The sequence below is a fragment of the Poecile atricapillus genome, chromosome 2 (assembly GCF_030490865.1).
Source record: "Poecile atricapillus isolate bPoeAtr1 chromosome 2, bPoeAtr1.hap1, whole genome shotgun sequence".
Classification (NCBI taxonomy): domain Eukaryota; kingdom Metazoa; phylum Chordata; class Aves; order Passeriformes; family Paridae; genus Poecile; species Poecile atricapillus.
This window is the reverse complement of record NC_081250.1, coordinates 56,364,735-56,380,314: the sequence shown is the minus strand read 5'-3', so window position 1 is coordinate 56,380,314 and position 15,580 is coordinate 56,364,735. Positions and strand designations below refer to the sequence as shown.

At 37.6% G+C, this 15,580-nt stretch overlaps 1 protein-coding gene across 6 annotated transcripts in view; it reads right to left on the bottom strand.

The window, feature by feature from the left end:
* Positions 1 to 1,919: 1,919 nt before the first annotated feature.
* The window catches only part of TNS3 (tensin 3), a 168,773-nt gene continuing 155,112 nt past the window's right edge, over positions 1,920 to 15,580 (bottom strand). For all 6 annotated transcript variants that reach the window (XM_058831211.1, XM_058831212.1, XM_058831209.1 and 3 more), the window contains 7 exons: positions 14,798 to 14,893; positions 11,278 to 11,355; positions 9,498 to 9,575; positions 7,355 to 7,523; positions 6,283 to 6,351; positions 6,114 to 6,140; positions 1,920 to 5,194 (listed from right to left, as the gene is read on the bottom strand). In XM_058831211.1, coding sequence (XP_058687194.1) covers positions 5,050 to 5,194; positions 6,114 to 6,140; positions 6,283 to 6,351; positions 7,355 to 7,523; positions 9,498 to 9,575; positions 11,278 to 11,355; positions 14,798 to 14,893 — 662 coding nt within the window. In that variant the 3' untranslated portion in view covers positions 1,920 to 5,049. The remainder of the gene's footprint in view (positions 5,195 to 6,113; positions 6,141 to 6,282; positions 6,352 to 7,354; positions 7,524 to 9,497; positions 9,576 to 11,277; positions 11,356 to 14,797; positions 14,894 to 15,580) is intronic.

Here is a 15,580-nt window from a genome sequence, read left to right as displayed (position 1 = left end):
TTTATAACATGTTAATCAATGATCTGGATGGATGACCAGGCAGAGTGTATCCTCAGTGAGTTTGTCAATGACATAAAACTGAGCCTGTGGAAGCTGCGCAGCCTGGCAAAGGCAGCTCAGGGGGAGCTCATCAATGTGTATAAATACAGGGGGAGTGCCAGGCTCTTTACAGAGGTGCCCCATAACAGGGCAAGAGGTGATTTGCACAGACTGAAACTCAGGAGGTTACCTCTAAATATCAAGAAACACTGTGGGGGTGACTAAGAACTACCACTGATTGACCAGGGAGACTGGAGATTCTACCCCTGGTGAACTCAAAATGTTTGGGCAAATGGCTCTTTAAACAATGGAGTTGGACTAGATGATCTCCTTAGGTCCTTTCTACTCTCAACCACCCTGTGATTCTGCAAATAATAAAACATTAAAACTGGTCCAAACATTTGTACATTGTGAGACACTAAATGTCTTCAAAGGAAGGGAACAGTTACAGTTTGATATCCCTTGTAGTGACATGAATGCAAATCCCTTCTCAGTTATTCAGCAAGATCCTTTAATTCTCTAAAAAGCTCCCCTTTGCCCTTTTGGTAGTTTGCCAGATGTGCTAAGACTCCTGCAAGGTTCCTGTTTCTGACTTTGGCTTTTAAGAACTTCTTTAGCTATTTGCCCTTGTAATTTCCTTTGTCCTGCCTGATACAGTTTACGCTACTGTAACCTTAATTCTAGGTATCAAGAGCAGAAGCAGATAAGGGATTTACTCCACCCATCTGGTGGGTCAAGTTTTCTTGTTCTAAGAATCTTCTAACACAAACATTTAAAAAATTACAAGGCAGCAGCTTCTGCCCCTTTTTATAAAGAGTCTGGTTGCATACTTAAAGGTCTCTCCAAAGAAATTACATAACTGACAAAAACAGCATTTCAAACACAAAAACGCATAAAGGCCAAGTGCTGACTTGTTTAGCCTTGCCAAAAGAAGACTGAGGGTCACCAGGGGGAGCAGATCTCCTGCTATAAATATCTCAACAGAGAGAAGTTATTCATACTAAGGAGAACACTGGCATTAAGAACAACTGCATATAAACTAGTTGTAAATATATCTAGGATGCATCCTGCAAGCAGATTTTCTTCCACTGGGGCAAACAGACTCCAGAGCAGCCTTAAAATGCACCCAACAGCAGCACACATACACAATGGCAGCCACATTCAAGAACAAGAGTTTAACAGGAGAGACTGGACTCTTGACACAGAAGATCCATTTTACCAATGCATCCCTGTCATCTGTTCCACATTATAACTCATTCTAATAAATGTGTTCACTTTCCATAAATAACAGTCACTTTACAACCATGCATAAACCTCACAATGTCCTGTAGTGAGACAGTCAAGTACACTGAATGAAAAATTCCTGCCAGTATATTTCTCACAGAAAAGGCGTAAGCATGACATACCAGAGTTGATCAGACTCAGAAATAATCCTGATAAAGCATGTATATAACACAACCTTCACTGTGTGTCTGATGCACTGATTTTGTACCTGTTTCAGCCAGGGGTAAAATTTTTCACCCCCCTCTGGAATATTTTCCAGTGTAAGCACTGTGGAGGCACAGTTAAATGGTTACAATATCTCAGAGAATGACATCATATTCTTCCTTCTTACACTAAAATATGTAACACAGGCAATAGATACTTTTATACCATTATAACCACAAATTAACTAGGAAAAATTATATGCTTTAACTGACTTGAACCACTAACACAGGCTCATGTGAAGTCCTTGAAAGAAATCTCAAACGTTTCTTACCACTAAACCCCAGGACCCAAATTACTCTTAATTCACAAAGAAGGTTTTGCTTATTAGCTGATTTTGAATGTCAGAAGGTAACTTTAATTCAGAAAAGACTGCCCTGTGACACTGTGTGGTGGAATTTCACATTTGTAATTTTATTATAATCTGAAAGAGGCGGTATCTGAAGAGCATAGAAAATGACTACAAAAAGAATTTATAGAACATTTATTTATATACTGAAGACCTTTAGATGCTTCTTTACAGCTTCAAGGAAAAAGTGAAAATTTTCACTAGTAGGAAAAACCAAGAAAGAAACATTAAATATTTCATGATACTGTTGGATACAGTGAAACCGTTTAATTAAAAATGTGGCTTTAGCATTTTTGTAGTTTAACACTGTATGATTATAGTAGTATATTTACTAACCACATTAACAGGAGTCTGGCTAAATATATGTGTCAACTTGCTGCCATTAGTTATGAAATTGCATATACACATCTACCAAAAATCTTGAAAGAAAGTGCTATATAAAGATTAATCTTTTATTTGCCATGAACACATAAGTTCCATGAATATTTTTCTACACATACTACATAATGGTACATACTGAACTATCTTGCTTTGTACATTTTTAAATTCATTAAAAAGCAAATGCACATGGCAATATACCATCCAAAGGAATGCAAAATTGAAAATCTCCCTTAGAAACAGGGTAACTTCTTTTTTCCCCACTTAGCAAGTAGAGCTAAACTCCCAGAAAATACCACCAGGAGTGTCAGCATGCAATCCCTCATGCTTTTGAATTCAGCAGACCTTGAGAAAGCACAAGGAATAAAAAATAAGGTCCTGAACGGAAATGACAATATATGGGAAAAAAAAGACATTTTATTTTCAGCCCAAAGGCCAACACTTAGTGTCTAAGAAGACACACTAAAATTTATTATCTACAGAAGTGAAAAAATATAGTAAAAAAATCCTCCTCATTTCAATGCTTACAACACATCAGATTAAAACCTAATGGAGACTTAAATCTACTTGAGATCTCAGCTGAAGAAATTCTCTGGGCTCCAACAGGGTGATGAAATTAGGCAACTGGAATCTTTGTACACCAAAAGAATCTTAAAAGAAAACTTGTTCTCACATTTTATAAAAGGAGGAAAGCTCCTAGAAGTAAGAACTGCATTCTTTTTTTGGATGGTACATAAACACTGTTTAAGTAGTATACTTCTGTGCCAAAATAACAGAATTATATGTTACTAATCAGAGGTACTTGCTTTTGTTGCTTCAATGGTAGCTATTGAATTCCACACTTTGGATTACTTCACCCTTCTACAGATATCCAATGCCCACTGCTACTAATAAACCACTTTCTGGTCCAAATACATTAAACTTCAAATATTTCTTCTCTCTCTCTTCCTCACTACCTTCCTTTTAAAAAGCATAAGGTTATTTTTTATTAAATTTATTTACAGAAAATTGGTAGCTACATAAATAATTTGGTAACACTTCAGCTATGGTCACTGTATAAGGTTTAACCTAGTCCTAATACTTCAGGAAATACAAAAAGAGCTGTCAAAAATACCCCATATTTTATACAGGAAAAATGCAGGTCTATTTGGTGAATAAAGGGATTAAAATCTACAAGTGGATAAAGTGGCTCACATATCAACATGCAAAATACAGAATGTTATTTTATTCCTCAGGTTATTCATATGATGTTGATGGCCACATATGAAAGAAAGAAGTATTGAATTTTTCAGCACTTGCCACACTAAAGTCACATTTTAACCATCCGTTCTCATACAGGGGTCTGGTAGGGCACTTTTTGAGTGAATGGGAACTACACAGGAGATCTCAGTGGCTTAATCTCCTTGTACAGGCTTCCACTGTAACCCACTGCATCAATTTTTTACAAAGCTAAATAGCCCTTTCTTATGCATTTCAAATATCAATGTGTTAAGAAAGATAGAGAGACATGTACAAGTGTGATGGATGCAGAAACCATGACATAAAAGCTCTCAAGAAATGGGACAAAGTAACAAAATAAATTCCATTCACTTTCATATTCCCTAACTTAAGGAATAACAAATCAAATACAGCTCCTACAGATTTAAAAAAAAAAAAAAAAAGTAAAACAAATCCTCAAAACTCTAGCAAAATAATGGAGTACAAGAATCCATAAACATAATTTCATATTATGTAGGGGAATGAAACAGTATTGCAGAAGCAGGAAATGGGAAGTGTCTGTAAGAGAAAAGACAAAATACCACACTATTGCCTCTAGCCAGGCACAGACTACATACACATTTACCTACACAAAACAGTGCTAGAGGTAAAGCTCAATAATGATCTAGTTTAAGAATTATCTCTATAACATACGAAGATCTGAGATCTGCTATAAATAATTTGTCATGGGTAAAAATGCATAAATTATACAATCTTCCTCTTTGCTTTTCCCTCATTTTTATCCTGTAGTTACTAAAATGCTTAATCTTCCCTGTTTAGTTCTCTGTATTAAAAAAATATACAAAAAAAGCCCTAATTATAGGACAGATTTTCACACTTATTTTTTGTTCTTCCACTTCTGCTCTACTGAAAAATTTTCACACTAAAACAGCTCAGTCTTCTTAACACTAAATGCAGAGCAATCTTCCTGAATATTCCACACTGCCACTCCTTTCTTACCAGAAAACAGCTTGCACAAACCTTCTCTTCACATACATCTTCCACTTTCTCCATTCAGTTCTCATCACTGATCACAGAGACATAGGGAAGAGCAAATAGCTTTCCTCACATGATCACTCTCATAAAAGCACATTTGCAAGGCCTATAACTACCATTGATGCAACCATGGCAAGTGCCTTTGTGGAGGTTTTACAAAACACTTTCTGAAAAAAAAAGTAGCGCAATCTAGTAAGTATTTCTGCTACAATAAATTATGAGAAACAGCATAGGAAGATATATTAGAAACCCATCAGTATAAAAGTTCTTCATTTATGCTTCATTCAGGTAAGGGCTACATTGCTTTGGGTGGCATGCAGCTTCTTTTCTTTTATCCTCTGATATAAAAACAAAGAAACAATGTTTTGTGAGGCATCTTGAAATAAAAGCCTGAGCTCTTGCAAACACAATACACAGATCATCCTCCGCTTTCCTTACTGGGAACAACAATACTCAGATACAGTTGCTGAATAGCCTTTCTCCCTCTCACAGTGATTTCCTTCGGTGAAGTCAGCAAAGAGCTCTGAATCAAGGATGGAAAGGCATCAGATCTTCTTCTGGGATCCAATCATGACCTTTGATACAAAGTTTACAATGGCACTGGCAGGTTGCTCTGGATCATGTTCCGCAAAGAGGTGGCATACGTTGTCTGTGGCACTGCCTTGCTTCCTGGCAATGAACCCAAACACTCTGCAAGGGCAGCAATCACAGTATATCAGAGAACTGACAGATAGGCATTGCCTCACTTCATAAAACAAACGATACTGCAGAAACCAAGCACATATGGCAGACTTCTGTGTTCTGATGAACAAGGTTCCATGTGACTGCTAAACACATCGGTCCAAATGGACCAGCCAACTCAGAAGAGAATCAGAGAAGGAGACTATCCCCTTCCTTCTATCCTGTCCATATGGCATCCTGTATTGTTTGCTGTTAGAGACACGCTGCTGACCCTGGGGATATATTTAACCTGATTCCATACTGCTGTTCTCTTACCTAGTGTGGGAGGCATGTGCTGCGGTATGTCAGGGATTGCCCAAAGACAGAGTATTGGACAAAGGATTTAAGCCATCTATTTCGTGTTCCTTTCCAGAAACAAGTACTAAGCCTCTCTAAGTTACTTCTTTTTATTAAAGAGTGACAACAACATTTGCCTTCAACAGAAAACACTTTGCAATGCACAGGTAATCACGTATTTATGCCACACACTAGTATTACTAGGAGTGTTTTCATTTATGTACCAAGGGAGGGATTTTTTTAAAGCAATCAGTCTAAATGAGACAAGTTTGTGTTAAGTCTTGCTGGCCGGGCAGAACACAAAACTGAGAGGCAGATATCTCTAATGTATGAAACCACAGTCAAAGCACAGTTCTGCAATCTAAATAAACCGTGCTAGGTCTGGCTCCATCCCACCACCACACCACATAATTAAGACTCAACTTGAAGAGGTGTAGATGAAGTAACCAATGTATAATTACAGAGGGCTGAGAGACTTTTGCCTCTGAACAACCACTTTCCCTTCCACATCTCAGACAAAAGTCATTTAGAACATCAAGAAACTGATCACTTTAACGATATTCCTAAAACATTCAAAAGAGACTCCACTTACTTTGCAGAAAGGCCATCTTTCATCCACCTTGTCCATTAAGAAAGCAGTAAAAAAACACAGAATGGAGAAATGAAAATTAAACCTATGTTAGTTTTGCTTTTTTTTTTGTTTGGGTTTTTTTATAAAATAATACAAATAATGTATCAAAAATACTGCTTGTCATACTTACTTTCTGTCCTGTGGATCCAAGGCACAGAAAATAACAGTGTTGACTGAATAATGTCGCCGAAAAAAGAGTCTGGATAGGAAGAAATAAAACAAATTTCAAAAACAATAAAGGTGTTCACAATTCTAAACAATAAACTAATCTAAAAAATAGATTACATTTAGTCTTATTTTAATATAAACCATATTCTTTGCTACCTCTGAGTGACTCTGAAAGCCACCTGAACTGCTCCAGCACAATAAATAAGCACTTAAAACAGTAACATCAAGTTTTTGAACTAAAGGAAAACTGATTCTCAAGCTAAGAGTACGAAATGTATTTTTTCTAAAAACTGGCCGTTTAGATACTATTTTAGTGGGACAGACAACTTTGTGGAACCTGTGAATAATTTGATAACATTATGTTTCAAAAAGGGAGTTATGTTTCAAAAAGTGTTTCACACTCCTAGGCATTACAATTAAGGTAAAGGTTCTGTGATCTGCTACAAATGATTGCAAACCCCATGGAATGAAGAAGTCTGGCACTTCTTTTTTTAACCTATAATGAATTCCTGTTGTCCTTCCTTTGTTATTGTAATTTTTTCTAATTGAAAGAGTTGCTGGTACCCTAACTAGCACTTACAACAAAGTAAATATAAATTAACTTTTTATTACTGTTTTTTACAAGCTATTCAAAACACTGTTTCAGATCCTGGAGATACAAATCATCTGCTTAAGTCAGCTCTGTTCAGTGATACTGGTCAAAGACATCATTAAGATCAATTATTCCACTGTATAGATTCAGTATCAAATGTTAGCAGAGCCATTACTTACCTTTTTTATAAGAAATAACAAAAGAAAAATCATATTAAAGTGACCTTCCAAAAGTAAAATACATCATGTGGAAATAAAGCCCACAGCTTAAAAAATACATTTTCCTGTACTGCAGCCATCTTACACAATCACCATCAATCCTATAGTTCTAGTATCCTCTGAGACAGAGATTGCAAAATGTAACTAGGAACGTCAAATTAACAGTGGCCAACACCTGACAGGGCCAGGGCCAGATATTCTCTTCCCATCCTTCTTTTGCTTACTTTCTTTGATTATCTGTCAGTGTGATTCCCTGAGCAGACACCTTGAAATGGACAACAGTTGAGACAGGAGAAGGATCTTGCATCAGTGTCAGGCTCAAGGCTTTCTGTACTGCCTGGTAGCCTGTGAGGGACTCCATCTCCACAGAATTCAGGTACCAAACGTTACAAGCTGTAATGAAAGAGGGGAAAATTTTAAGAAGTCATAGGCCTTTTCCTCTCCCTTTGGTTTTAATACTTTTATATCAAACCCAATTACTATATTTATCTATTACCCATAGATACCCTGAAATTTCAATAAATACAAGACAGCACCAGAGAGTACACTTGTAGGTAGTACTGGAGCAAAGGCATTCCTGAAAGAATGGGGATATTTTGCTTTTAAGTTCAAATACATCAGCCAGTAAGAAAGTACACATTTGCAACATACATTCACATGTTCTACAGTTTCAAATATCTGAACTACATTCAAGAGAAACCATTCACTTGATTGGCAAGACAAGAATGTTTACACACCAAAAGAACTGATGGTTATTTCTATGCTCATTTCTCATTAATTCCATAGTGTTCTGTATGTTTCATTATTTCAGGGCAAGTAAAACTTCCACACTGATAAAAATTGTTGACATATATTTTTAGGCCTTTTCTTTATTTCAGCATGCACTTACTTCTAGAAGTCCTGTTCTTCTTCTAGAGGTACTATTAGCAACTTCTGAAATACCTCTATAAAACAGATGCTCACTGGTTTCTAGGGCTACCAGTTACTTTTTTTACATGGTTTCCTATCAAATTTGCAGTGAGCACTAGGAAAATAAGTATTAATATTATATAGCATTATATAGTAGTACCACTACTGTATAATATTACATAGTACAGTGCAATCTGAAGTATGAACTATTATATAGAATTAATAGAATTATTCACATGCTTATTATGGGACTGTGCTATAAAGTCAAATTTAGAAACAAATTAAGAACAAGCAAGAATGATTATGCACATCCATAGCTAAACACTAGCACCAAGAGATTTTGTGTTTGGTAAAAACACTTGTGTAGGTATTCAGGACAAAATTTATGACTCTGTCAGTTGACACATACAAATTGCCATGGTTACATTTCATTTGTATAGCAGTTTCACTTGGTTTGCCAACATTACTAGGGAAGAAGAGATTTAAAGATTAAAGATCTAAGAAAATTTTGTTGCTGAATAAAGCAAGGTGTATTCTAGGGAAAAGCCTCTTATCTGTATGGTCTCTAGTCTTCAGTTGTCAGTGTCTAAGAAGCAAAGCATTTCTAGTCACCTTCAGCACTTACAACCTAGAAATGCTCATTAGGTTTTTCAGGCAGCTATAAAAAAACTAATCATTCTAGGAAAACACATAATATTTTGCTTGTGGAGTGAGAGAAGTATGGGTATAGAAGGGCAGGAAGAAAGTGTATCTACTTTAAAGTTTCTTTGAAAGGACTCAGTTTACATGTTTTTGAGTCTGCACTTCAGTGTTGAACTCCACAGCTTGAATGCTTCTGTGTCTAGAAAGGGACCCCTGATGTATCAAGACAAAAAAGAAACCCTCTGAGAACTTATCACAGTTAATTCATCTATTTTGTTTCCAAATACTTGTTTAAAAACAACAAAACAGGTTAAAAAAAAGGGAACTATCTTTAATATTTCTTTTCAGATTGATGCAACAGTAAGCATTTTCGCAGTGGTATTGTTAACCCCTCTGATGAGAACTTAACCCTAACTGAACACCTTCCTTAGGTGGCTTTTGCAGACCTCATACATAGTTCTTGAACCTCAGCAACCACAGGTTGAAAATATCCTCTCAAAGTTTATCAGTAACGAAAGTAATGTCAATGTCCTGTTTAAAAATTGCCATGCTTGAAGTAACCTACATATGCCTCATATTCTCATGAGACACATGACTGGAAACCAAACACAGGGTTATAGAACGTAGGAGCTGCTTGCAGAAAACAGAGAAAAGCTGGTACATATCCTCACTGTGCCCTTTACACTTCTACCCAGCACAATAAATTTAACTGCTACCTTTATGTATCCTTTAATCCAGTCTAAGCTTCAGCTTCTCCTAACCTGTAAGATACAAACTTTGGTAAGAGTCAAAAACAAGGATAAAAGTTCAACAGACCTGCACCCTGTTTGAGAAGCTCCGCAGCTGAGTTTGCAGCAGTTTGTGGAGAAGTTTCTGCTATCTCCTCCAAGGGATCTGCAAAGAGAAAACACTGTCCGTGTCTTGTATGGACTTGATCAACAAATCGAAGTCCACACTCATGTATAAACTTAGCACTTGTAACTGTGTTCTCATCTACCAGACAACTCTTGGCCAAAAACATGAAACCACCTTTTATCTGCAATTATAATCATTTATGTAGGTTTTGTGCTGCATCAGGTTTTTTTGCCTCAAGCACTGCTAGCGGGATGCTTAACCTTTATTTCCTGACAATAAAAGACATAACACAGGCATATGCTGGAGGGACTCACGTGATGACACATTAAGACAATACTTAGAGCTATATTTCCTCACTACAGTGTGATTTTAATGATCTCATTTGATTTTTATAATTTACACTAATTTCTACAGAAGGGCTTTATGTTACCATGATGAAGTCAATTAATTGTATTTTGATTAAGGGCATTACAACTTTCTCAACAACAACACAACTTTCTTCTTAAGTTGAAAAAAACCCATCTGAACCACTAAGAGAGAAGTGGAACATTTGCCTCCCAACTGATTGTTAGTAGCAAGAAAACTGTTCACCAACATGTTATTTCAGGTATATAAATGCATGTAAAAATATCTCACTTACTGCTGCATTTAGCATGAGGCATGCAGTCTTTCAATATAATCAAATGAGGAAGAGAGCTGTAATACAGTTTGTGACACTATTCATACAGCTAGAGTTACAGTTGTCCAAACATTTTAAATATTCCAGGCACTGTATCCTGTCATTAACTACAGAAGACCATCTTAAAATGCATGATCAAATCAGATTAAAAAATAAATCCAAAATAGAATTTCACTGTGTTATGTTTATTCAAGAGAAGGCAATGTTCCAGTCCTGTACCTCTGGAAGAACAGAGTAAGTTTTCCATCTTAGGTGAGGGGGATAAAAGCCAACCACCATGCTGTTTTGCCACATAAATGCATGAGATCTTTTGTTCACACCTTCCAAAGCATATTTTTGTGCTAAAATGGTTTCATTGATGTATTCACATAAATCAAATGCTATTTTTGTACATTAACATATGGTCTGTAACAAAAGTTTAAAGGGTTCAAAAAACCCTTTAAAGTCACAAACCACTAGAACATTTAATATTTCAGCAATGTGTCTCGTGTTAACTTCATGTGGGAGAATATCAGACAACTGAATTACTGGACAAGTATGAGCATTTTGGTTTTTATCTTAGAATGGTTTATGAAATTAGTATAAACAAAATTACAATCATAATCCCATGAAGCAACATAGGCTTTTTGATCATTTACTTTAACAATATCTGAACCTGTGCAAGTTGCTACACTTTTCCTGCCAGTGTCACACTCAGGGCATCATCTACTCTTTATCTACTTGGTATCCTTTTGCTATCCAGATCTGAATGAGTGGTTAAACCTAACCATATACTGGCATAGTGTCATGTCTAAGAAGTTAATTTGTCTTCCTACATGGTGAATTACTGCATGGACTTCCATGATGAATATATGTTTATGACTGGAATAACACAGTACCAGTATGCTCACAACCACACTTTGGATAACAGTCATCACCAATACTGAAGACAACAACACAGCTTCCTCCACGGTGCATTGTTGCTTAGACCTCAACTTGTGACACATTCATCTGCCTTCAGACACTGACACTTTGAAGCAAAACTTGGCTGGGAATATCTCTTCTGTACTTCAACAAGCATACCTCTGTCTGGGATGAGCAGCTTGCAGGGCAATGCCAGTGGAGTGATGGAATGCTGATACACTAGAGCTGTCAAACTCCCTGTGGTCAGAAAAGTAACAAGACATTCACAGTTAACTTGGTAGACAACAAGAACACTTAAGTTATGTTTGCTCTCAAGTATTTTAGATAAGGGCCCCCTCTGTTTCCCTTTAAAAATCTCTTGGGACCTAAGCCAAGATCTTCTTGAACCCATTAATCACAATCATATGTTCCCTTTCCCTCTTAAATACACCACTTAGATCCTAACCTAAATGTCTGTGCTTCAAATGGAGAAGCACAAAAATTACAAAATTAGTAACATATAGAAGTCAGTAAATTCTGTTCAATGCTCTTAACTGCTGCTACATTAAATGTAGTAAATTCTTACAAAGGTGGCAAGAGCACAAGAGGTTGCTTGTGCTACAGGATGAGGTAAAAAAAAGCAAATTCTACCTCTTAGCCACCTAGGCTTCATCATCTAGCATTCTGTCTACACACACCTTTATTTTGTACTTCTGAAAGTATAAAAGATAGACCACGTAAAACCTCTTCCGTTCAATGCAGCAGTGATGTACATAGCATTCTCTATTAAATTACTCTTCTTTTTTACTCAAAGTCACTCTTGCAATTTGGTCTTGGCTTGACTGAAGTAATTCAACATTAGTTATCTTTGATATTAGCATGTGAGACTATAAGGAGTGAGAGGAAGCCATAATATTCACCAATCTGTTTGTACAAGAAACCATCCTTCAATCCCATTTACTAACAAGAAGCAAACATTATAAAACCATGTGCTGGAGAAAAATCCCATTTCAACCAAAACCAACCTCACCTTCACAGTCCAACAAAGATTTCTTTGAAATGGAAAGATGACCCAATTCTACAAGGGTCTTAACAGAAATGCAGAATGATTGATACTATTAGTCCTTCCCTATCTTACCCATAAACATGTGTAAGAGTGCCTGTTCACCTACTTTGTGAAGCAGTTTTGAGGCTGTGTCCTGTGTTACAAGGTGGGGTGTAACCATGCTATGTATTCTACTCCCATCCATATAATTCTTGAAGTATTAACAGTGGGTTGTTTTCAACAGCTGCCCTGTGTAAACCCAACCTCTCAGACTGCAAGCTGGGTGTTAGATAAGGGAAAAGAGGCAAACCCTGCAAGGCAATGTTTCCTGGTTTTCACAATTAACTCAGCTGTGGTAACTACAACCATCCTGAGGGGGTCATCTCTGCTCAGGGGCCACCATGGACACCCAATGGCCCTAGCAAGAAAGGACAATGAGTGCAGTGACTCAAGCATTACATCACTCCATTGTGAAACTCCCCACCCTGAGGGAGGTACCACCTGAACCTGACAGTATATCATCTGTGGTTTTGGGGCACCACCACTACTTCTCAACAGACCCAGAGGAGGACCAGACCTTTCACAGGACCACCGCTTTCAACAAGTATGCAGTCATCATTTCAACAGGACTGCAACCACCTCTTAATCAGACTGCAACCACCACCCTGACCAACAGGGTGCAAGGCTGTACTCTGACTTCGTGAATTTAAGCCAGTTTTTCTGTATCGCTGCATTTACTGTAATATTTTTTATTTAACTGTAACTCCAACCTGCTCTCAAGGTATTTCTGTGGGGTTCATCTCTTGCTGTGGTTTATTTTCAAACCAGAACAGACTGTACACATTGGAGATTAGATGCTCAAACTAAATGACGAGTAGGGCTATACAGGTACTTCAAGATTGATGTAGGAATGGACTAAAAATTCTGATTTAAGGTAAGTCTCACACCAAATACTGATAAACTTCAATCTACCTTTATTTTAAATACTTTAATTTCACATGTCTTAATTTTATGGTAGATGACCCTTTCACAAGTGTATTTGGTGTATGTGACAAGGCCTGTAACAGGGGGTGGGAGGGCTGCAGGGTAACCTCTGGGTAGAGTTCAGGGGCTTTTCATACCAAACACAGCCCATTGCAGCAGATCCACTGCAGGACACCTATGGAACAAAGGTTGGGTGCAACACAGCAGAGGGAATGCCATGGACAGAGGAGGAGGACAAGGAGATGCTCTGGGTATCCAAGTTGCCATCCCCCAACCTGCAGCCTCTGGAGGACCTCACATTGGAACAAATGGGACATTTTCTGTGGTTGACAGAGAGCACATACTCTGTATTGTACATACTCTACAGATTTTTTCCCCCACAGGATGGCAGCCTACAGGGAAAGCCCACATCCCAGGAAGGAAAAACTGGGAGAGGGATGAAGCAGCAGAGGAACTGTTCTGTAATGACCATATGCCCTCTCACCCATTGCAGTGGGCATGAGGAGTCTGGGAGGAAGCAGTGAAATTGAGTTTGGAAAAGGGGAAGGAAAAGTGGTATTTAATACTTCTTTTTGTATTTTCTTTTGTATGTTCTTTTTTAAGGAAGCTTCCCTGTCTGACCATCCAGGAGGCACTCTGGCAGTCACTCTTGCACCACCTGAGATGGTACTCAAAGCCCCTTCACAGCTACACACCCCACACTTACAGTCAGATGCTTCCTCACAAGCTCAACCCCAGGTATCCCTTAGCAGAGTCTCAATCTTCCAGATCCTTAAAATAATTTAATTTTGGTTCAACAACTTAATAACAAAATAACACCTCAAACTGGGTGCCTACAAGAAGAGATACCCTTTGAGTCAATGGGCAGGAAAGTCTGGAGATTGGCTGCTGCTGTGTCTCTTGAGTATCTGGTCACCTGGCCACACAGGTCCCTGGGCCCTTTGTTATGCAAAGGGTCAGCAGGTCATGGCCTCTTGCCTGGGACACCCACAGATCAATCTGCAGTTTGCACTTCTAGCTTGCAAACCCAGCTACCTGCACTGAATGTATGCCTCAACATCTGACTACCTGAATATTGATTTTAATTGGAAAAACATTAAAATAATTTTCCCAAATTGAGTTTCTTTTGCCCTGTAACTAGTTAGCATCTCCCTGTTTTCATCTCAACCCATAAGCTTTCCCATCCTATTTTCCCCTCCTACCCCAAATGAGTGGAAAGCAAATGAGTGAACAGCTAGGTAGGTCTCTGGCTGTTTGTCATTACAGGTATTGTTACTTCCATCACATTATATTAGGTAGGCTGACATAGCAAAATGTACTTTGTGAATATCTCACTCTGGTGTCATTTTTAGCCACCTTATATGCAGCATAAATATAACACAGGACAAAAGGTCCTGAATCAATTAGGATGATAAGAGAGATTTATCTCAGCTTTCTGCAGCAACACTGGTAGTGGTAGACAAACTTGACTGTTTGAAGCTTGGTCATGTGCATCTGTGCTGGAGTGCCCTGCACATCTGCTTAATGTAAATGTGCAAAAGGCTCCTGGAACCTTGGAATGGGTTCCTACAGAAGTCATCAGGACTCAAACAAAGTAGTCTCTCATTTGTATTCCACCCAAGTCAGCATTGGCAAGCCATTTTCTCTGTCTCTGTGATGCACAGCACTTACCAAAATATGGTTCATTCGGGCATCCTTTCAAGCGTACCCCCTTCTGAGTACATTCAATCAGAAAATGCCTTACAAGTTCATTTGACAAATCTCCAACTGCGTTGAAAAAGAAAATTCATGAAAAGAAGCAATTAACAGACAAGTCTCACAAACTAGATCTTTATGAAGCAGTTTCTCCACATTACCACTGAATGTTTTGTATACAAAATGCAAAGAATACAATTAGACCTTCTCTGCAAGTTACAAGACGTACCTAAAAGGCCATTTTAACAAAAACAAATAAGAAAACAGCTCACAGCAAGAGGAAATGGTTATATATTCTTAAGTGACTGACATATACACTGGTGTCCAAAAATGTGCAAGTATGATCCCAACTACAGACAGGAACAGAAATTTGAAAAATGAATGGTTAGAAATTTGAATGCACTTGCCCATTAAAAGAACTTGTATCCAAAGTGACAAAAAAGTAAAAGTATGAAAAAATATTCCCATTTCCAATAACATTTCTGTTCACAGAGGTTCTCCAGATTATAAGAGTAGATTAAGCTATACAAAGATAATGATGGTAATTCTCTCCATGAATTTTTAAATCTCCAAACGTCTGCAGTTTTCTGCTCCTGAAAACAAACATTTAAACGAAGCACTAAGGTTTCAGTAGATTTTAAAATAGTTTTAATCTCAGGAATCCAAGACAAACAAAAATTGTAGTTAGATGAAAAGAGGAAATTCAAAGCCCAAGAGACATGTAAAAATTCCCTCAAGATTTAACATTCTTTTAAACAC